At 35.5% G+C, this 24,630-nt stretch overlaps 1 protein-coding gene across 1 annotated transcript in view; it reads right to left on the bottom strand.

Moving 5' to 3' along the window:
• Positions 1-24,630, bottom strand: part of KLHL1 (kelch like family member 1) — a 489,854-nt gene that overhangs the window by 137,146 nt on the left and 328,078 nt on the right. Inside the window, exon 6 of the mRNA XM_070471593.1 lies at positions 7,137-7,323. Within this exon, the coding sequence (XP_070327694.1) occupies positions 7,137-7,323 (187 nt within the window). The remainder of the gene's footprint in view (positions 1-7,136; positions 7,324-24,630) is intronic.

The following is a 24,630-nucleotide window of genomic DNA, read 5'->3' as shown; positions in this document are numbered from 1 at the left end:
ATACACGTATCCTTCGCTGTTCACCTGAAACTACCACAACATTGTTAATTGGCTATGCCCCAATACAAAATTAAAAAATAATAATAATAATTTATTTAAATTTAAAAATTTAAATGAAAATTATTTTTTTGAAAAAAAAAAGATGCAAAAGAAAAAGAAAGACTCAGATTGTTAGAGAATAGAAGAGGTGACAGAGTGCCCTCTAATTAAAATACCAGTAAATCTGGGCAAATTACAATGCAGTTTTTGCTTTACTGGACTTAAATGCAAGGAAAAAAATCCCCAAGAAAATCTGGAGTTGAATAATTGAAGAACAGTGAGGTGAAACCTGGCATAAACATTGCTGAGTACAAAAGCCTGCATTTCCTCGGAGCAGTTGTCTTCACCTATGATAGGATCTAAAACATTTGCTTTGGGCCTAACATGAGGAGGGGGGATGAATGATCCAGAGATTTTGCATCAAGCCTAGGTCTGTCTAGTCAAAGCTGAGATTTTTCCAGTGGTCACGTATGGATGTGAGTGGGATAAAGAAAGTTGGATAGTTGGATAGAGTATGGATACAGAAAGCTGAGCACTGAAGAACTGGTGCTTTTGAACTGTAGTGTTGGAGAAGATTCCTGAGAGTTCCTTGGACTGCAAGGATATCAAACCAGTCAATCCTAAAGGAAATCAGTCCTGAATATTCACTGGAAGGACTGAAGCTGAAGCTGAAGCTCCAATACTGTGGCCACCTGATGTAAAGAACTCACTTATTGGAAAAGACTCTGATGCTGGTAAAGTGTGAAGGCAGGAGGAAAAGGGGATGACAGAGAATGAGATGGTTGGATGGCATCACCAACTCAATGGACATGAGTTTGAGCAAGCTCTGGGAATTGGTGACGGACAGGGAAGCCTGGTGTGCAGCAGTCCATGGGTCCGCAAAGAGTCAGACATGACTGAGCGACTGAACTGAACTGATGAGACTCAAGAACTAAGTCAGTGTTCTTGGTTGGAGTTGACTCATGCATGCTGGAGGAAAGTGTGAAAGGATTTTAATCTAAAATGGAACCAGAAAATACGAAATGGAGAATCTCAATGCATGCACCCTCAGGAAGATGACACAAGAACTCAGAGACTCATTTCTCACAAATGCCTAACTTAAAACCCAAAATTTACTAGTGACCATCTTCCAAGAATCTCTTACTATCCTTAAGACAATAAACTAACTTCTTGGACTCTGCCCTCTTTGCATTCCTTGCCCATAAATACAGCCCATTCCAAATCCTCAATGGGCTAGCTTGTAGTTTCCTAGAAATTGCATTTTCCAAATTGCAATAACTGTACTATTCCAGTGTAAGCTCAATTTCTGATATTTCTCAGCTTATGTCTGTATTTAGGTTGATACATCTCCAATTAGGACCCTGAATATTCCACAGAGTAATGAAATTAACTGTAATTTCAAAATAATCTTACCCAACAATCAAGGTGTAACATTGATATAAATGTCAGAAATAACAATCAACAGACTTAGACTTAAGCTTTTAGAAGTTAGTTACTAGCTACAGGATAAAAAATAAACCTATGAACTATTTAAAGTAACAATAGATGAAATTTAAAAAAAAAACAACAAGTAAGATGGGAACATCATCATATATATCTCAAAAAAATTCAAAGAGAAGTTCCAGAAATGCACCATGTTGAAATCATCAAGCCAAATTTGCAAGGGTCTCTGCTGCTAACTATGATGCTTTAGTTTTATCAGATGAACTATCTCCACAAAAGTAACTATAAGGCAACAGTCTTCAAACAAAAAAATTATCTGTTTAAAGACATTAGAGACTAAAAATGATTGTTAACACTTAGGAGGACAAACCCAAAATAGAAGCAATGTGCACTGAATTGAGTCTAACATTCTTTGCTCTTTTCCCCTCTCTGCTGCTGCTGCTTATTTGCTTCAGGCACATCTGACTCTGTGCAACCCTATGGATTGTAGCGTGCCAGGCTCCTCTGTCCATGAGATTCTCTAGGTAAGGGTGCTAGAGTGAGTTTCCATGCCCTCCTCCAGGGCATAAAACCATGGTCTCCATTACAGACAGATTATTTACCACTGAGACCCATCAGAAGTGACTGATTGACAGGCAGTGCTATTTAATCGAGAGTCCTTGAAGTACTGCTGGCCCCAGATTCTTGGCAGCCTTGGGGGGGCTGTTGTTCTAGCTGTTTAGTTGCTAAGTTGTTTCCGACTTTTTGTGACTGCATGGACTATAGCCTAGTAGGCTCCTCTGTCCATGGGATTTCCCAAGCAAGAATACTGGAGTGCGTTGCCATTTCCTTCCCTAGAGGATCTTCCCTACTCAGGGATTGAGTCCCCATCTCCTGAATTAGCAGCTGAATTCTTTACCACTGAGCCACCAGCGGAGCCCTTGCGAGGCTGGGGAGACACTAACTGTAGCCCAGGGCAACCAAAGTAGTCAGGATTTTAGACTCAGAGAAAAACATGAAAGCCATCATTGCTTGTCTTCTGGGCATTTGCTAATTTGTAAGATACACAAGGAAAGACAGAAATTCGGGCAGAAAATGGAAGCTAAGATGCTAAAAATTAGATAGAACTGGTTCTTCTGCGGTGAAAATAAAATGGCACACAGGACCGGCCAAAGACTAATGGCCTTTCTATAAATAATGAAGGCAAACCAGGAGTAGGGCAGCCCTCACAGATAACTACATCTTAGTCTCAAATCACTCAATGCTTGTTTGGAAGACGGTATTTTGATATTACCTAAGTATCTGTCAAAAAGAAAATAAATTATCTTTGAAGGGACGTAAGGTTTTCCACAGCCTACTTTTGTTCTCATATATGATATTCATCATTTGCTCAGAAATTGTTAGGTACGCTATGCTACCTACTAGATGTTTACAGTAAACTTGTAAGATATTTAAGTTATTCTTTATAAAATGCACAAAATAAGTAAAGCACCCCATAAGTTATTTCTATTGAATTTCATACCATATACTGTAGGCAATTAGTTCAAGAAATTAAATTAAAATATGTAATAATTGAAAAAATAGGAAACTAATGTCAGTCTTCATTATTACATTTGATGAATAAATACATGAAGAATTCAAAATATGAAGAGAAAAATTCAGTCCCATTATTATTATTGGATGGCATCACTGACTCAGTGGATGTGAGTTTAAGCAAGCTCAGGAAGTTGGTAATGGACAGGGAAGCCTGGCATGCTGCAGTCCATGGAGTCTCAAAGAGTAGAACATGGCTGAATGACTGAACTGAAATATGCTCTAATTAGGCTTCCCTGGTAGCTCAGATGGTAAAGAATCTGACTACAATGCTCTATCGATCCCTGGGTCAAGAAGATCCCCTGGAGAATTGAATGCCTACCCACTCCAGTATTCTTGCCTAGAGAATTCCATGCACAGAGGAGCCTGGCAGGCTACAGTCCATGGGGTCACAAAGAGTGGAACATGAATGAGTGACTAACATTTTCACTTTCACATGCTCTAAATTATATTTTTAAAGATATATTCTTCAGTATATTACAGCTATGGCAGCAAATCAATCATACTTTCTAAGACATATTGCTAACTTCATTTATGTCTTGATTCTTTTCTCTCAAATGAATCATGTGATTCCCAATTCTTGAATATTGTTTGTATTGGTGCAAAAGGCATTTGAAAGTGAAAGTGAAAGTTGCTCAGTCCTGTCCAACTCTTTGTGACCCCATGGACTGAGACCCTATGTCCATTACCAACTTCTGGAGCTTGCTTCTAGAATTCTCCAGGCCAGAATACTGGAGTGGGTAGCCTTTCCCTTCTCCATGGGATCGTCCCAACCCAGGGATCGAACCCAGGTCTCCTGCACTGCAGATGTATTCTTTATCAGCTGAGCCCCAAGGGAAGCCCAATACATAATGCTATTCATGTAAATGCCATTATATGAATATCTTGTTTTCCTAGCTTCACTTGTGTTTCACATCACTATTAAGTCATAGAATCCCTGTAGTCTATGCCCCCAAAGTTTCTAGATGGCTTGACCTTAGTCTATAATGTGATGAGGAAAGTCAGCGCAGTGTGCTACAGAGTTTTCTGATGCCCTCTTTGGTGCTAATCAAACATGTTGGAATTCCTTGTATTTAGCCTCTTTATGTTTAATCATTGTAGCTGCTACAGAAACACAATATAGTATTGAGAAAGGGTAAATTAGACCAAGATTTTAAGTGATACTCCTAATCATCTGATTAAATAGTCATCTGATTGCAAAGGCTACTTTCTACATTTGGAGCATTGCTTTCAATGATGTCTAGATTTCAAATCAGAACCTATCTTGCTAAGCCTTTCCCTGAAGTGCACTGTCTTTCTTCCACTACCATGCTGGTTTAGCTTCTCCACTGGCTATATTTCAGCCAGAAAGGATTTCTCTTTGGTTTTGAAGATGTCATGCTTCTCTAGCTGTAAATCTTCACATCTGATGTAGCTCTAGTCTATAATTTGCACCACACCTACTGTACCTTTCTAATAATGTTCTAAGCTAATGTCTAATTCTCCTTTAGACTTCAGCTAAGAACAACAACAATGAACACTTTCTCTGTGCTTCTCTACTTTCCTAGACTAGACTAGGTTAGTACCCAGGCATTATAGATATTGTACTCATAAATTCATTCTTCTCAAGCTCATTTTATCCACAAATATTTTGCTTACTGTTCACTTTCCCAGATTAACTTGGCAGCTCTGTGAGGTAGGGGTGCATGCTCAGTCGCTTCAGCTGTGTCTGACTCTGTGTGACCCCATGGACTATAAACCCAGCAGGCTCCTCTGTCCATGGGATTCTCCAGGCAAGAATACTGGACTGGGTTGCCATTTCCTCCTCCAAGGGACCTTCCCAACCGAAGGATGGAACCTGCCTCTCTTGTGTCTCCTGCCTTGGCAGGTGGGTTCTTTACCAGTAACGCCACATGAGAAGCCCATGAGGTAGGGGTAGTAATTCAGAATGTTCAATATGGTACACAAGTTCTTAACACAGAGCCTGGAACAAAATAGATGTGCAGGAAAATGCATCATTGTAGGATGCATGTACTTCCAAGTGAATATAAGAAGAAAGGAAGGGAAAGGAGAGAAAAATGCTCTGAAGTTTTGCAATGTCTACAGAAAATCTACAGGGGTTGTACTCATAGCTTATCAATGCTATAGAATATTACCTGAATCCCAGTAATTATAGAACTGAAAAGGAACTCAGTTAAAATGTTTATATAGCCTTATAAGGCACAATATAAATATGTAAAAAATTCCTAAAAACACACTAAGCATTCTATATCATTGTATTCTAAGATATTGTGTCATTATCATTGTATTGCTTTATTTTCAAATCAGTCATGCAAAATAAAGTATAATTTTTGCTACATTTTTTCTTTTGATTTATCTGCCTCTTTTTACACTTTAATTTCCTTTTCCTCATTATCTTTCAAGAAATCACAATTTTAAGATAAAATTGTAATGCTCATTTAGAGATAACACAAATTAATAAGGTTTAGAAAACACCTTTTAAGTAGTAAAAGCATGATGCAAATACAATGATTACCTTGAAAATGTCCTAGTTGTTTAAATCTCCTGAAACATTGGCTTCTCTAAGTTTCTGCTATGGCAGGAAAGCTAGGTTCTCTGAGGTTTGGTATTAAGTGTCAGATTTTTATCTAAGTTATGGGATATATTTAACATCCAATTCCTAGAGGGTTGTGGATATGGTAAGAATTCCTAAAGGTTCCATCAATTTTATTTTTCCTGTTTTGTCTCTGACTTAATCAGGAATTTTTCATAAACACTTTGTTTTATCACACTCTTTTAATCCTTTGGACCAGTGATCCCCAACCTTTTTGGCACCAGGGACTGATTTTGCGAACCAGGATTGGGGGAATGGTTTGGGAATGATGGCAAACAGCTTAACTCAGTGTAATCCCTGTACTCATATTTCTTTATGCTATGACAATTGTATTTAAAGTCACTAAATTTTAAAATTTAAATTAGCCATGTCTTTTGGCTAATTAATAGGATAATGATTTTTATATTGATGCTAGTTTTTATATTGATGTTAATCATTTACTTTTTAATTCTAGCCACAGGCTTGCCTGATTCAATCACTGTTCTTTTTTTTCTTTATTTTTAAATGAAATGTGCAGATGTACAAATGGAATTGATCTTATATGGGCATTCTTTTTGTAGAATGCAGTGTTCTTTAAAAGCAAATATGAATTTGAACTTAAATTGTTATATACATGTATAAAATCACTGCCCATTTATCAAATCTGAGAGTTACTATAAAGTGTACCTGCTTCTGTTTTAAGAAATGAAAAAAAAAATATTTCATGTGGATAAAAAAGAAAATTAAACTTGAAAATGACACCTGCCAAGTCAGTACCCTCAATGATAATTGTCTATTTTTCCAGCTTCTGTGCGTGTGTCTGTGCTGTCACTTCAGTCATGTCTGACTTTTTGTAACCCTGTGAATGGAAGCCCACCAAGCTCCTTGGCCCAGGATTCTGCAGGCAGAATATTGGGGTGGGTTGCCATGCCCTCCTTCAGGGGATCTTACTAACCCAGGAATGGAACCCACTTCTCTTATGTCTCCTGCGTTGACAGTCAGATTCTTAACCACTGTGCTTCCTGGGAAGCCCTCTGGCTTCTGTAAGACATTCTAAATTCTTCAAAGCAGAGACTCTCTTTTTCATAAATGTTGCTCTCAGCAAGCATAGGGCTGACACATTGCATTTAGAAATAGAAATACATTTTACTTTACTTAGACTAGAAGAGAATATAAATATACTTACTTAGAAATACATTTTTCAAGATATCCAACAAATCATTTGGTCCGTGTTTTGTAAGTAAGTGCTTTCAATCTTTTTTATTTTATTTCATATGAAATCTTGTACATAATGCAAAGAGATAAAAGATTTAAAGATGATAAACAGAAGCAGCAACTACAGATTGGAAAAAAAGGACAAATGAGGCATCATAATTTTTTCCTAAATCTAAAATTTTAATGAATAAAGGTAAGTTTCTGTGAAGTTTGTTGGTATTATACAGACACAATAGTAAATTCATGTTATGGTATGATACCAGGTGTATATTATTAAAGATCTGGAACTAAATACCTTTGTTGTTATCCATGCCTCCCACAGCATACAGAGTTCCAACTGTAGACTTTCTAGGTTTAGTTCTTGGACTTTGCATTAAAGTTCTTCTTTCTGGCAACAGATGGTACTTCATTGCTTCTAGAATCAGCTTTTGACATTCCAGATCATTCTTAAATAATGCATGGTTTTCTAGGTCTGCCAATATCTGTGAAAAATACACACTCATGTTAATAATGCTTTTTATAGTATAAGCATAAGATATCTAATTAGAAAATTAGAAGCTTAGTACCTTTGATATTGCCCTTATACTGACAGTGATGCAAAATATAATAAGAATTGATTACACTAAGAAATAAATATGAGTAAAATGCATGGCTAAAGAAAACAGAAAAGGTATTATTTTTGATTCCACATTATTTATCATTATTTGGCCATTCAGAGTACAAAGAAACTTCTAAATATCACTTTTCAGTTTAATTTCCTTTTTATAAAATCTGTTCATAAATCAAATATAGTTGCCTTTTTGGCCATAAACATTTCTGGTAAAGTAGATTAAAAAAAAATTCTTCAACAAATTAACCCCTAACAAACCTATCATAAGTATTCACATACTTTAATGTATTCCAAGCATACTTTAATGCTTTTAAAGTTTTAAAATATATAATACTTTAAGATGTTCAAGCATAGTTTAAATCCCTTTCAAATTGAAATGATTCAATAAAAATAGAAAATTATGCTCATAATATCTTTTTAATTATGCAAACCTTTGAAAAACTGTACTTCAGGCAAAGTAATAGTTTCCAATAATGAAACTAAAATAAATAAAAATTACCCAAAATCCAGCACCTAAGGGAGACCAGAATTTTATGCTATAGTATTCCTCTTTTCCTTAACTATAAAAAGTTATCATCTCCACAAATTCTTTTTCTGTACATTTATTTGAATATATCCAAAGTATCTTTTATTTTCCTCTTTCTCTGCCCTTCTTTGCGTTTTCTTTCTCCTTGATTTTTTCAGTATCATATTCTCTTTTTTTGTTCATAAAACTTATCTTATTTGAAGAGAGTTAAATATGCTGCATGGATTTAGAAAACGTGTAAGTAGAATCTTTGACAATGACTCACTGAACTTTTCTTCTGATTGGTAAGACACTGTACCACATCATAAATGTTTACTGAGTGAATAAGTTAATAAATGACAACATATAATTTAGGAATTGATTTGAACCATAATCAAATAAATTTATTAACTATTATATAAATTACTGTTGGAAGTATAAGAGAGAACACAAAAACATAGCAGGTACTTGATTATTCTCCAATTTAAAAATGGTGCTATGAAGTAAAAAAAAAAAAAAAAAGTATTAGAGTTACTAGGTGCTTTGGAATATGCAAAGGAAGATGTTTAATTAGAGTCTTGCTTGTATTTTTCTTCTCATATACTAAAACTTTGTTGCCTTCCTACCCGTTTCTTAAGAGACTACTATTTTACTTGCAAAATATTAATAAATAGAAACATTAATGAAATAGATTTGAGGAAATAGAGGGGAAATTGTTTCTCTGGGACAATAGCAGAGCCCAACAGGAAGAAAAAAGATTCGTCTTTCCTGGCAAGGAGTCAACCCATGAAAAGCCAGGACCAAACTCATTTGTTTGCCTAAGGGAATCATTATAGTTTTTAAAATTCAATAAAATGGTATATACATTAGTGATAAAGCTGAAGGCCAAAGCACTGACCTTATCATCTATTTGAATAACTAAATATGCATCTATTTCTAAATACACATGCAAAGTATATAAGATTTATTTCAAAATTTTTAGACAAGTGCTCGGGCCTGGGGCACTGGGAAGATCCAGAGGGATCAGGTAGAGAGGGAGGTGGGAGGGGGGATTGGGATGGGGAATACATGTAAATCCACGGCTGATTCATGTCAATGTATGACAAAAACCACTACAATATTGTAAAGTAATTAGCCTCCAACTAATAAAAATAAATGGAAAAAACATTTAAAATTATAAAAGAAAATGGAAGGAATTCTGTAAAAATGGAGTATCAGAGGACAGTCAACTCTGAGTGCCTAGGGTTAAAATACTTTTGAGTAATAATTTCAAATGGGAAATGAATTTCTTAATGTTGATAGATATATCCATAAAAACATTATATATACTATTTATTTCAAAGTATGTCCTAGAACTTGAAAAGAATACCTATATATTTATGACTGAATTGCTTTGCTGTGCACCTAAAACAAACACAACATTGTTAGTTGATTATACTCCAATATTAAAAAAAAAAAACCACAAAAAACTTAAATGTCAATTAAAAAAATAAAAAGAACTCCTTATAGCTAGAACTTAGACCTCAGACTCCCTAGATCTCACTTCATGTGTGGTTGCCCACTTGGTTTTGAGTAAGGCTTGTATTAAGTTTCAAATCTCCATTTATGGACTGACTACTCCAGATCTCTTCAATGCCCAAAGGCCTCACCTTTCTGCACATATCACAAATGGTTCAGAAATAGAGATGAAGCCAACATATTAAAAACTTTACACAGGGGGCCTGGCAAGAAGATCAGCTGTTAGAAAGAGAGTAAAGTTGGTTTTGGTTCATTGTCTCTCCAACTATCCAGGCCACACGTCCTAGGGCTTCTGAGTAGTAGGGCCAACACTTCCCTGGACACCCTTCAGCCCATCATGAGGGTGGCAAGTTTGCTCTGGCACCAATCACACCAACATCTCCCTGTTTTGATTCTCAGTTCCACCTCCAAATGTAAGCTGTCTAATCTGATGAATTAAAATGATCTAAATTATCTAAAAGTGAGAAAGCCTTGTACAGGAAACACATGGTTTATTTAACTCTGGCCTTTTCAAGAAAATACACCTGTTTTTCTTGTTTCTTTAAATAAATATCAGCTCATAGCAAGTCCAAAGGGGAAAGAAAAAAAAAAAAAAAAAGACCTGAAACTTATACAAAATAAACTTAAAATTTGTACTTTATTTCTAAAAAAATGACCAAGATATTCTGTACTTAAATGATACTTTCCATTTTATTAACAAATTATTCTGTAAAATTTCTTAACTTTAGTGTACTCAACCAGTTGACAACATTCTTTATTTTGAAAGAAGTTAAATTGTTCTTAATTACTGTACTGTTTTCAAACTGTTTCATACTGTAACTTGTAAATATTTCTTGCTTATGGGTACTATATCACTTGGGTCTGTATTTCATATTCCATGACAGCAGTTTTTAGGATTATTCCATTCCAAACTCAGGTAAAAATTAAGAGTAATAGGTAGCTAAGCTGTTTCCTAAACTTGAGCTATCTTTAGATTTTCTGAAATCATTCAAGATTAACACAAATTTTGCTCCTCACTATGCAATAAAAATTACTTTTTTTTTTTTTGCATTTTTAAATTTTTGAGAAACTTAAACTACTCTGACATTTCCTTTACTTTGTCCCACTGAGAAAAAATATACCAATATGTTGCAATAATTGTCTACTACTTTGAAACACACTCATGTTTATATACCAGCATTTTTACAGTAGTTATCTATAAATCAGAGTTTATTCTTAGGATATTATATAAAAATACTATTTCCAGTCAAAGATAGTCATAATATAATTTAGTTTACAAAAATGTATCCTTGCAACTTTCTCAATATCTTTACTGTTAGTATGTTCTTACACTTGAGGTAACCAATAACTATGTCCTTATGAATTAATTGCATATAAATCTCAAGAAAAAAAAAAAATCCCACCATGTACAAAATAAAGTTTTAGAATATTTTATTATGTAGAAGATATGCCAGAAATAAAACATCCTGACTTAATATGAAGGATAGAATAGGGTATATTAATAATTAACATTGTGTGAAATACTAAGAGGTTGATCCATCCAAGGATCCACATCAGCTAGGCAGCTACTTTGCAAATATGATCTATCTCCCCATAATCTTGGTCATTTTCCTTTGTGAGTAAATAATAACCAGCAAGTTGTAACATAACCCTATAGCTGCAGAAGATAACTGGATTAATAAACATCCAGGCAAATTTCATGCATGATACTCAGAATTGATTAATATTAAAAACTAGAATAATGCATTCATTAATAACTAGAGTACTCAATAGTAGCTCAGTTAGAAAGTTCCAGTTTATGCTATAAACTTTTAATTAGAATAAAGATGCTCTCTGCAATTGTTATATTAAAACATTATTGTTTTATTTTTCTCTGCTCAAAGTTTCACTGACTTTATCACTGAAAAAAGAAATAGTTATTAAAACAATATTTCTTTCAAATGACCATTACATTTGTTATTAAAATGCAAATAATTTGATTGTTAAAGTTTGAGAAATTGAACCTCATATTTAGCAACATAAAAATATTTAATATGTTTTAGTCTGCATTCTTATACATAGATACAAACTCAAACTGCATTCTCCAAAATTATTTATATGAATTTATTTCAAATGCTTGCCATAAATTAGAAATTATGATTCTGAAAATATTATTCCATTAAAATGAAATGTATTATTCAAGTATCTAGATTTGCACTTTTTTTCCAACCTCTAAATAAGAAAATAGTCAAAAAAGTGCCTTATTTCTGTATAACTTATAACTTAATGTTTCAAAGAAAATACCCTCTTGGCTAGAATCTTTGTCATGATTCTCTGCACTAACTTTCAAGTATGAGTGCTACCTTAAATTGTAACATTTCATCATGGTGGTGGTTTAGTCGCTAAGTCCTGGCTGACTCTTGAGACCCCATGTACTGTAGCCTGCCGGGCTTCTCTGTCCATGGGATTCTCCAGGCAAGAATACTGGAGTGGGTTGCCAGTGCCTTCTCCAGGGATCTTCCCAACCCAGAAATCAAACCTGGGTCTCCTGCATTGCAGGCAGGTTTTTAATTGACTGAGCTACGAGGGAAGACCCAACATTTCATTATAAACAAACAAAGTGAAATGCACAAATTATTTGTGTTGTACAGCCTACTTTTACTACACAGAGAGCATACAACTCTAATTTTTCAGTAAATCAGAAAATATCTACATTACAGAAATATACATTATATCTATACTTAAAATATAAAATAAAGATATTAGAGAAATATAAATTATAGCAACACTTTTCTATAATGTTAGTGGCTAGTAAAAACAACTATATTAAAAGGTATTCTTTAAGTAAGAGTAACATGGTATTGAAAAACACAGTAACCCACAGAATCTGGAGAAAGCATTGCAAATACATCTTTCTGTACCTTCTATCTGACTAAAGATCCATTGGAAAATGGAATGCAATATTGAATAAACAAAGAAAGATAAATTTGCACTTATTGTGGACCAAAGAATGTATTAACTATTCTAACACTATATCCTTGGGCTATCAAGTTATGAACTTTCTTACATTCATAAGAAAGTGACAAAATTTCATATATCTCATATTATTTCACAGTATTTGAAACTCACTTTGCTATTAGGTGTTATGCTAAAATAATCAACTCACAGAATTTGAAACTATGAAACAAAGTTGATTCCTATTAGAAGTGACAGTCCCTACAGAACAAATGACAGCTTCATATATGGTCTTTCAAGTTTTCTGCTTGACAAATAAGTCATAAATATTATCATATTCCATAAACTATAGGAAAAAATCATTTTTACTTCAATGTCTTATAAATAGGGGATGCAAATAAAATACTTTTTTAAAATTTTTATGTGGTTTATTTATCTAAGATATTCTACAAGAAAACAATGATTTGGCAGTCACACTGAGAGTGACCTTGAACCTTGAGCCTCTTTAAGAGATTCATTTCAATGTATGATAAAAACTGCTGTAATGATGTAAAGTAATTAGCCTCCAACTAATAAAAATAAGTGGAAAAAAATAATAATAAAATAAATTAAATTAAAAAAAAAAAAAAGAGTCCACCTGCAAAAAAAAAAAAAAAAGAGTGAGTGGAAAGTGCTGGTCAAAGGAGAGACTTTATTTATCACAGAACTTTGTGACATCACAATAAATAAACAGGGTTCATAGGTGAGCTCATAGATACGGCTGCCCCACCCCTCAAGGGAAACCATAAGTTGTTTCATGCCTAGAGAAGTTTTCTATATATTTCCAACCTATTTGATAGATTTTCAAAAACAGAGAGAGAGGAAAATGGACAAACAGGCTCAAACATTGCTTCACTGATTTTCGTAGTCCTTCATCAATTACCTCAGTATCTGCTTGTGACTGAAACAGCCTAAGCTTGTGCTAGAAAACTAGATCAACCATGGCCAGAACATCTGCCTGCAGACTAAAAGAAACTCATCTATGTAAGCAGCTAGACCTGCGTGTTTCACCTAAAATCCCATTAACATTAGATGAAAAGATTTTAACAAAGAATAGAATCATGAAATTTTAAGAAAATGAAATATCTTCTAGTTCTTTCCACTGGTATACTGATGATTCTGAATAAAATATGAGGATGTTATTTTTAATAAAGTGAGGAAAGTAGGTATAACAGGGCTTTTTATGTTCTCTTTCAGTGCTATCATGTCAAAATAAAAACACAAATTACCAACATGCTAAAACTTACATCTGATATATCCAAATAATACATTTAAATGACTCCTGCTCAAGTATTTGGAAGAAACCATTTACAAAATGAGAAGCAGTTGCATTAATTTTATTCTGAACACAGAAATATTTGATTGCCTTCAGATGAAAAATAATTGGCTAAGCTGACAGTACAAATAGACAAGAATAATGACATAATCAAAAGAAGCAGAGCTCATAAAAATTAACTCAAATGATAGTTCCTCTTAGTGATAAGTGAAAATAGGTTTCATGCATTCATAATTTAGTATTAACTTGCATTTATTTAACATGGGTTGGCATTTCTAAGGTGGTTTGAAAGGTCAGCATTTCTAAGGCTAAAAGAAACAATCCTGGGTCCTGCGTGCACTCCACTTTCATCCTGAAAATTTTTATTGCATCCTATGTAGGCTCCAGATATTGCATTCATTCATACATTCATTTAGTCAATAGTTTACACCTATTTATTTAGCTCATGTTTTGTGCCAGGTGCTATAATTCAGCTCCTGGATATCTGCAGCTCCTCTTATTATCAATCTATTCTACTCAAGCCCACCCTTCTCCCCACCCCTTAGAACACTTTCATTAATTTACTCATATCTAGGTTATATTCAAAACCTCTTTTAATCTCTTATTGTTTGCAAGACATTATTCAATAGCCTCAGACTAGCAAGTCATAAATTTTATAACTCCATTCTAGCTATTCAGCCACTTTCTCTAATACATTAGGGCACATTATTCTGTATTTCATAATTTGGTTCTTCTGATCTCTTCCTCTCATCTGAATATATTATGGCTTTAGAAAGCAGTGATATAATGCCTTTACCTCTGATGCTTTCATTAAAATATTACTCAATCTTCAGAATCTAGTTTAAGTACTATTACTTCCATGAGGATTTACCTAATTACTCAGGCCACAGTTGACACAATTTGTTTTTAATTGGTCATATTAGGCTTTAATCAATTGCCATCTGTGTAGTTGCTTAAAGGCTTCATAGTCATACTGACTCATATACTTATAGAAAATCAAGAAAAATGTGTGGCATCTCTTCTCAGGTAGGATTAACAGGATTACAAGCTCCTACTAACTGTTCAATAACTATTTAAGTGATTGATAATTTACTGTAATTGAGTATCTATTAATTTATTTTAAATAATATCTTCAATACTGAAATTTGAAAATATACAGCACACAGGCAAAAATATATTCAATATCACATCTCAAATACTTGCATGTTAATCCTCTTCACAAATACTAATGGTCTTTCAGAAATATCTTTGCTTATCAACCAACCAAACATATACTTCTAAATGATTTATCCCAGATCCATGCTTATTTCCAGTCATAAAAATGAAAGTTGCTCAGTTGTGTCTGACTCTTTGCAACCCCATGGATAATACAGTCCATGGGATTCTCCAGACCAGAACACTGGAGTAGGTCGCTGTTCCCTTCGCCAGGGAATCTTCCCAACCCAGGTCTCCCTCATTGCAGGTGAACCCTTTACCAGCTGAACCATGAGGGAAGCCAAGAATGCTAGAGGGGGTAGCCTATCCCTTCTCAAGCAGATCTTCCAGACCCAGGAATTGAACCAGGGTCTCCTGCATTGCAGGCAGATTCTTTTCCAACTTAGCTGTCAGAGAAGCCCTCTTTCCAATCATGGTTAATAGAATTCTATTACACAAATACTTTTGGATCTTGGACATTATGGTATGCTCATTTTAACTCAATTAAGAAGCATAACTTGAATGTTTCACTGATAATTCAAATCATACATTTATATCTGAACTTACTCTTTCTTATTATCGTTTTCCCTCCTATGGCTTATGTCTTCTACTTTTCATTGGTGGTTCAGGGTATGTATTTTTGTATCTGTACTTATGTTTTAAGCTACTTCTATTTAATCTGATTCCAACTAATTTGGAGAATATGGTATCAATTAATAAATACTCCTCAAATTTTTCTTCCTGTCTTTGATAGTAGATCCACTGGCAATTCTATTTAGCAAGGTTTCTTACTTTCTCAGTCAACTCTACATCCACAGCATCATCAAATAATGTACATTATTGCAATATTGCCTAAAACCCTTCCATTTAACTATTCTCTTTCCTTTCCAAAATTCATTTTACTGGTTGACATTCTTATTAGTTCTTTTCTGAATTTCTGAGAATGATTCATAATTTGAATTTTTGTATATGGTACAAGGAATCATATACAGAATTCATGGTACTCACACATACTGTCCTAAAACATATATATATATATATATATATATATATATATATATATATATATATATTCAAAATGTATTGTCTTGCTGTCTTGTTTTAATTTCTTACAACTGAAAGTATTTCCTAATGTAATCTAAGTACCTAGTTCAAGCTCATTATACCTTGACCAACCTTCTACCTTGACAAGGTACTAAAATCAGAATCTGATTTCAAACAATTCTGTGTTAAGTAGAATGCTCCTGAAATAATAAAATTAATTGTGATCTTCGGTGTTATCCTGGAATTCTATAAACTTTCTAATAAGAAATTTCTCTGATTGAAGAGGTAACACAGACTAATCATAGCTAACAAGTGCAGTCCACTAAGGGTTATTCTCAAATAGCCTTCCTTGACAGGGCTATTACAGCAGGTTGGCCTACACACTATATTCAGAAGCAACAACTACCATAAGCAACTGAAGAGACTGCATTCATTTATTGTCTGGAAAACTGGATTCCCCAATTTCAATAACAGGAGCCTAGTATTAAATTTTTGTTATGAGCTAGCCCTAACTCAATTTTCTTTAAACAAGAAGCTTTCTTACTTTCTCTCACATTAATTATAAGGTAGCAGTCAGTATTTTACTTTCCTCATTTCACTAAGAGAAGTTGGAGAAAGAATTTTAATCACAGCATATTTGCAGACTCCCAGCTTTCTTTAGATTTGCTCTGATCAAAGCCCAACATACCTCTTTTGATCATCATCAGTGAAATAAGTCCCTGTGAAAACATCAAGGTGGATGCATCTTGCAAGTCAATAAGGGATTTAAATAATTCTCCAAAGTAAAGCTAATTCCACTGGGTATACACTCTGTCTGTAGAGTTTCTAAAGTTTGGGTATGAGATGAGTGGTTCAAACATCCTCACTGAACAAACTTCAGGGATAGGGAAGATAGATGTTTATTAATCTTACTACTAAAGGCATTAAAATAATTGAAATGTGTCAAATCCTATGCCAGACATTTGGTGTATAAGGCCTAACTTAATTTATAATAGAATTTGTATTATAATGAAATAACCTATACTATAATTTATAATATACAATATAATGTAGCATATGGCCATTATTTTCCAGTGCTTATGGTTAAGCAAGTGTATTAAGCTGACAAATTTTTATCCAACAGTCCAGTTTTTAGTCGGTTGACTTTTTCAAAACAGTAATCATTAGACTATTCACTCTTCTGATTTTTACAGATAACCCTCTGGGACTTGCATACAGTGGCATGTCATTGCAAAAAATTTACATTAATCATTTTAATGTGCAGACACATGCTGGAAGAGAATTGTTTAAAGTGATATTCACCAGATTCAACAATTCCACTTCTGGGAATTTTTTCCAAATGAAGTGAAAACACTAACTTGAAAAGATATTTACACCCACATTTTCATTGCAGCATTATCTACAATAGCCAAGAAATGGGAGAAACGTAAGCATTCATTGAAAGATGAGTGGATGAGGAAAAGGTGAGATATACATATCTATGTACATATATTCTCTCTCTCTCTCACATATATGTATATATATTTGCTGTTGTCCTTTAGTCACTAAATCATGTTTGACTCTTTTGCAATTCCAAGGACTGTAGCCCGCCTCCTCTGTCTATAGGATTTCCCAAGCAAGAATACTGGAGTGAGTAGCCATTTCTTCCTCCAGGGGATCTTTCTGACCCAGGGATCGAACCCATGTCTGTGTCTCTTGCATTGGCAGGCAGATTCTTTACTCCTGAGCCACTTAAGAAATCCCACATATATATATCACTTTTTGCTCATCCTCTGAATTCTGCCAAGAGACGGCACCGGTCATAGCAAACACCCTTTTCAACAACACAAGAGACAATATTACATATGGACATCACTAAATGGTCAATACAGAAATCAAATTGATTACAGTATTTGTAGCCAAAGATGGAGAAGCTGTATACAGTCAACAAAAACAAGACCTGGCACTGACTGTGGCTTAGATCATCAGCTTTTCATAGCAAAATAGTACAGGTCCAAGTTAAAGAAAGTGGGAAAAACCACTAGGCCAGCCAGTTATTACTTAAATCCCCTATGAATATGCAGTAGACATGAGGAATAAATATAAGAAATTAGATCTAGTAAACAATGGGCCTGCAGAACTATGGATAGAAGTCCATAATGTTGTACAGGAGGCAGCAAACAAGTCCATCTCAAAGGAAAAGAAAAGGAGGAAGGCAAAGTGGTTATCTGAAGGGGCTTTACAAGTAGATGAAGAAAGATGAGAAGCAAAAGGCAAGGGAGAAAGGGAAAGATTCAGGTCAGTTCAGTTCAGTCGCTCAGTTGTGTCCGACTCTTTGTGACTCCATGGACTACAGTATGACAGGCTTCCCTGTCCATCATGAACTCGCAGAGTTTACTCAAACTCAACTAAACGCAGAGTTCCAGAGAAGAGTGATATCATTCCTTAGGCAGGTTGATAGGGAGTTTCCATGGGCCCAGTCACATCGTCACGCATGTTTTGGAATTTATGGCTGTTTGGAATTTATGACCAATTACCCACAACAGAAGCGAGACTGGGAAACTGGTTAATCACTAATAAAGGAGTCATAGGAACAGCCTCCTTGATATTGTCAGGAAGACCAAACTTCCTCACAAGATCTAAGGGAAACAAACTGACCTAATGTTAACCGTCCAATCCTATACAATAGCTATTTTTAGTATATAATAAGATATCTTAAAGGCTGAAGACAGGACTCTCCCTACCCTCTTCTGGTGTCTATACCAGAGAGGTCTCTGTTACTTCTTAACTCTAAATAAAGCTGTTATTCTGCTGCAAATACATGAGCAACTGTGTTCCTTTGGTTCTGGAGTGAAGTCTTTGTTTCAGAGTCTATGAACCCATAGCCACATCAAACATTGCCGAACAATAGCAAGAAGAGACAAGAAGGATTTCTTCAAGGAACAGTGCAAAGAAATAGAGGAAAATAACAGAAAGGGAGGGAACATTTCACCCAAAGATGGGCACAATAAAAGACAGAAATGGCACACCTAGTAGAAACAGAGAGATCAAGAAGAGACAGAAAGAATACATAGAAGAACTATACAAAAAAGATCCAAATGAACCTGATAACCACAATGATGTGGCCAGCCATCCAGAGCCAGACATTCTGGAGTATTAAGTCAGTGTGGCAGCAGGAAGCACTTCTGCCAATAGAGTTAGCGGATATGATGGAATTCCAGTAGAACTATTTAAAATCCTAAGAGATGCTACTACCAAAGTGCTGCACTCAATATGTCAGCAAATCTGGAAAACTCAGCAGTGGACGCAGGACTGGAAAAGTCAACCCTAATGCCAGTTCCCAAGAAGGGGAGTACTAAAGAATGCTCAAACCAGTGGACAACTGCACTCATTTCCCACGCTGGTAAGTTCATGCTCAAAATCTTGCATGCTAGGCTGCAAAATGAAATGAACCAAGAAGTCCCAGATGTCCAAGCTGGGTTTAGAAAAGGCAGAGGAACCAGAGATCAAATCGCCAACATTCACTGGATCATAGAGAAAGCAAGGGAATTCTGCAAAAGCATCTACCACTGTTTCATTGATACACTAAAGCCTTTGACTGTGTGTATCATAACAAACTGTGGAAAACTCTTAAAGAGATGGGAATACCAGACCACCTAACCTGTCTTCTGAGAAACTTGCATCTGGGTCAAGAAGCAACAGTTACAACTCTGTATGGGAGAACTGATTGGTGCATGATTGACAAAGGAGCACAAGGCTATTTATTGTCACACTGTGTATTTAACTTATACACTCTGCACATCATGAGAAATACCAGGGGGGTGAGTTAAAATCTGAAATAAAAATTGGTGTGAGAAATATTGACAACCTCAGATACATGGATGATACCACTCTTAAGGAAGACAGTCAAGAGGAACTAAAGAATCTCTTGATGAAGGTAAAGGAAGGAGAGTGAAAAGGCTGGTTTAAAACTAATATTAAAAACAAAAAACAAAGCAAAACTTAAATCATGACATCTGGCTCCATCGTTTCATGTCAAATAGAAGGGAAAAAAAGCAGAAGTAGTGACAGATTTCCTCTTACTGGGCTCTAAAATCACTGCAGATTGTAACTGCAACCTTGAAATCAGAAGATGGTTGTTTCTGGCAGGAACCCTAGACAGTATGTTGAAAAGCAAATATATCACTTTGCGGACTAAAGGTCCATATAGTCAAGGCTATGGTCTTTCCGGTGGTCACATATGGATGTGAGAGTTGGACCATAAAGAAGGCTGAACAGCAAAGAATGGATACCTTTGAACTGTGGTGCCAGGGAAGATTCTTGAGAGTCCCTTGGACAGCAAAGAGATCAAACTAGTCAATCTTAAAGGAAATCAACCCTGAATACTCATTGGAAGGACTGATGCTGAATCTGAAACTTCAATATTTTGGTCACCTGATGGGAATAGTCAACTCACTGGAAAAGACCCTGATGCTGGGAAGGATTGAAGGCAGAAGGTGAAGAGGACATCAGAGGATGAGATGGCTGGATGGCATCACCAATGCAATAGACATGAACTTGGAAAAACTCCAGGAGATGGTGAGGGACAGGGAGGCCTTGTGTGCTGCAGTCCATGGGGCTGTGAAGAATCAGATATGACTGGTGACTGAACAACAACGAGTGTATATGTATACACACATACAGCCTTTAAAAAGAAGAAAACTCTGCTATTTATGACAAATGGATGGACCTTGACAGCATTAGGTTAAGAGAAATAAGTCAGATGGAGAAGAGATATACTATATGATCCCAATTATATGTGAGTCTAAATAACACACACACAAACAAACAAAAAATGAATGCATAGGTTCAAATTACTTATGGTGGTTTCCAAGGCACAGGGAAAGGTGGAGGCATGGAGGAAGGTGATCAAAAGGTACAAGCTTCCAGTTATGAAGTAATTAAGTCCTTGTAACAGTAAGGATATAACTAAAATGCCTTTACTCTTAGTAAAAGGATGTAATGTAAAGCATGATGACTATAGTTAATAACACTCTATCATATATTTGAAAGTTTAGAATCCATCAGGACCCAGACCACAGTGGGTGGAAAGAAGCATCTCTATCATTGTAAAGAAATATGGTCATCCTCCTTCAACAGGCACCATCAATGGAAGAAAGAAGATTGGTGTGAGACCTCGTGAGAGGGAAGAGACTGCCCCCAACAAGAATGTCAAACTTCCAATTTACCGAATAGTCACCTGGAAGTTGTAGTTATGAACCATATAATTTTTTAAATTTTTCGAAATACTAAGTATAAATTATTCTGCCATCAGGAGGAATAGAAGCTTAAAAACAAGATGACATCAGTTATAAAAATTAAATGACTTTTCTCTTTGTAGAAATGTGAGTTAAAATGATTGCTTCTGACATCCAGGAGAGGCCATTTAATTAACTGATGCAATAAGCACTCATCATGTTCATACTGTTTTAGAGACTCTTAGGAACATAATCATAAACAGAATTATTTTCTGAACTGCAAGGTATCATAATTAACAAAGAAAAAGAAATGCAGCAGTAAGAATATAACTAAACTCTTTTAAACTCTTTAATAAAAGGTTACTAACAGATATAGAAACAAAGTACGCTAGGAAACAGGAAGATGCAAGGAGTCAGTAGCTATGTGGTAAAGAAATATTTACAACCATAGGTCTTCCTTAAACTGAATCAATAAGGATAGATACCTCATTGCCAGGCATGAAAAAGAGTGGGGAAAAAAAAAGAGTGAAAGATGTTTCACTAAGAAAACCCATAGAACAGAGGAATGAAAGGAAATCATGTATAACATCTTGTTTACTGAGATGTTATGCTTAACGATAACCCTATATGCAAAACAGAAAAAGAGACTCAGATGCATAGAACAGACTTGTGGACTCTGGGAGAAGGCGAGGGTGGGATGTTTCAAGAGAACAGCATCGAAACATGTATATTATCTAGGGTGAAACAGATCACCAGCCCAGGTTGGGTTCATGAGACAAGTGCTCAGGCCTGGTGCACTGGGAAGACCCAGAGGGATCGGGTGGAGAGGGAGGTGGGAGGGGGGATCGGGATGGGGAATACATGTAAATCCATGGCTAATTCATTTCAATGTATGACAAAAACCACTGCAATGATGTAAAGTAATTAGCCTCCAACTAATAAAAATAAATGGGAAAAAAAAAATAAAACACACCTCCTCTACCTCTCCCCATCTCTTTTCTCTCATCTTTTTCTCTATTTCTATTTCACTCATCTACCCAATTATCCATCCACTCACTTTAATCCTTATATCTGAAGTTATATAAACATATAACCCGAACATAATATTGCATTCTCTCATTCTAACTTTAGATCCACAGGACAATACTTTTAATTTGAGCTTAAAAATAGATCCTGGATAAATTCACTACTACCATCCTGGGACAGTCTCTCATCATCATCACCTGGAGTATTTTAACACCTCCTAACTACTAAATCTGCTTCCAGGTCTCCGTCTTAGTGTTGATTATTTGTTATTTGCTTTCCCATTATTCATTTTGCATTATTATGCCCTTTTCAGTTTCTTACAATACTGAAACTTCTGAAAATATATTTCCTTGCTCCTTTCACACTTGCTCTTGTTTGGGTCCACCCAATGGAATTTATAAGCAGAAAGGTGTAAACAAAGATGAGGCCATGTCTTCTCTACTTCCTGTATGATGTAGCTATCTCTTTATGAGGAAAATTAATGTAGGGGAGCCTCTCTGCCATAGCCCCAGTCACTTTGGACTTTGTAATAAGGTTTCCTCCATCATCCCCACAATTCAAGGCCTCTGAGTCCTCAATATCCCTTGGTCGTTTCTTCAAAACTGGCTACATCTTTGTAAGTAGCGCCTTTATTAATATCTTTTCATAAGAATCATCATCAATGAATTTTAACTCATGCTGGAATATTGACTATTTCTCTACTATATATTTATTTTTCAGACATTAACGAGAAAAATTCTTTAAAGCTCTAGTTACTCTCTACTTGTGAATCCATTGGAACATTTCCATAATAAAAATTAAGAAAAAAGATATAATGCATGTGTGTTCTTCATTTAAAATCCTACAGTATCTTTCTTATTAATTGAATTAAAAATTAAAATATGTATGACTCACTATAAGCCCTATATTATCACTTTCTGGTCACTGCTGACTTCATCTTCTGTGGCCCTGGTGCCTTGTCCAAAGAACGCTAGTTATCTTGCCCCTTTGTTGCTGTTGTTCAGTCTCTGACTTTCTGGGACCTCATGGACTATAGCACACCAAGCTCCTCTATTCTATGCTATCTCATGGAGTTTGCTCAAATTCATGTCCATTGAGTCTGTGATGTCATCCAACCATCTCATCTTCTGTCATCCCCTTCTCCTCCCACCTTCAATCTTTCCTAGCATCAAGGTCTTTTCAGATGAGTCAGTTCTTTGCATCGGGAGGCCAAAGTATTGGAGTTTCAGCTTCAGCATCAGTCCTTCCGACGGATATTCAGGACTGATTTCCTTTAGGATGGACTGATCGGATCTCCTTGCTGTCCAAGGGACAGCACCACAATTTGGAAGTATCAATTCGTCAGTGTTCAGCCTTCTTTATGGTCCAACTCTCACATTCAGACATAAATATTGCAAAAGTTAAGAAAAATATCAACATCTTCAGATATGCAGCAAAAAGGTACTAAAATGCCTCTTGGTGAAGGTGATATAGAAGAGCAAAAAAGCTGCTTAAAGATCAACATTAAAAAATTAAAGATCATGGCATCTGGTCCCATCACTTCATAAAAATAATGGGGAAAAAGTAGAAACAGTAACAGATTTTCTTTTCTTGAGCCCCAAAATCACTGCAGATAATGACTGCAGCAATGAAATTAAAAGATTCTTGCTTCTTAGAAGAAAAGCTATGACAAATCTAGACAGTGTACTAAAAAGCAGAGACATCACTTTACTGGCAAATTTCCATATAGTCAAAGCTATTGTTTTTCCAGTAGTCATATACAGGTGTGAGAGTTGGACATAAAGAAGGTTGAGTACTGAAAATTAGATACTTTTGTATTGTGGTGCTGAAGAGAAGACTCCTTGAGAGTCCTCTGAACGGCAAGGAGATCAAGTCAGTCAAATCTAAAGGAAATCAACCCTGAATATTCATTGGTAGTACTGATGCTGAAGTTGAAGCTCCAATACTTTGGCCACCTGATGCAAAGGGCTGGATCATTGGAAAAGACCTCGATGCTGGGAAAGACTGAGGTCAGGAGGAGACAGGGAAAGCAGGGGATGAGATAGTTGGATGGCATCACTGACTCAATGGATACGAGTTTGAACAAACTCTAGAAGAGAGTGAAGGACAGGGAAGCCTGGAGTGCTGCAGTTCATGGGATCACAAAGAATCTGGCTTGCAAATGAAAAACAAAAGCAACCAGAACAACTATAGCTTGACCATAAGGATGTCAGCAAACTGATGTCTCTGCTTTTCAATGTACTGTCTAGGTTTGTCAAATTTCTTTCCAAGAAGCATGAGTCTTTTAATTTCATGGCTGCAGTCCATGTCTGCAGTGATTTTGGAGACCAGGAAAATGAAATCTGTCACTGCTTCCACTTTTTGTCTATCTATTTGAAATGAAGTAATGGGACAGGATGCCATGATCTTTATTTTTTGAATGTTGAG

Source organism: Odocoileus virginianus, chromosome 8 (genome assembly GCF_023699985.2).
Source record: "Odocoileus virginianus isolate 20LAN1187 ecotype Illinois chromosome 8, Ovbor_1.2, whole genome shotgun sequence".
Taxonomy (NCBI): Eukaryota; Metazoa; Chordata; class Mammalia; order Artiodactyla; family Cervidae; genus Odocoileus; species Odocoileus virginianus.
Note: the sequence above shows the minus strand (reverse complement) of the source record. Positions and strands in the feature narration are given on the sequence as shown.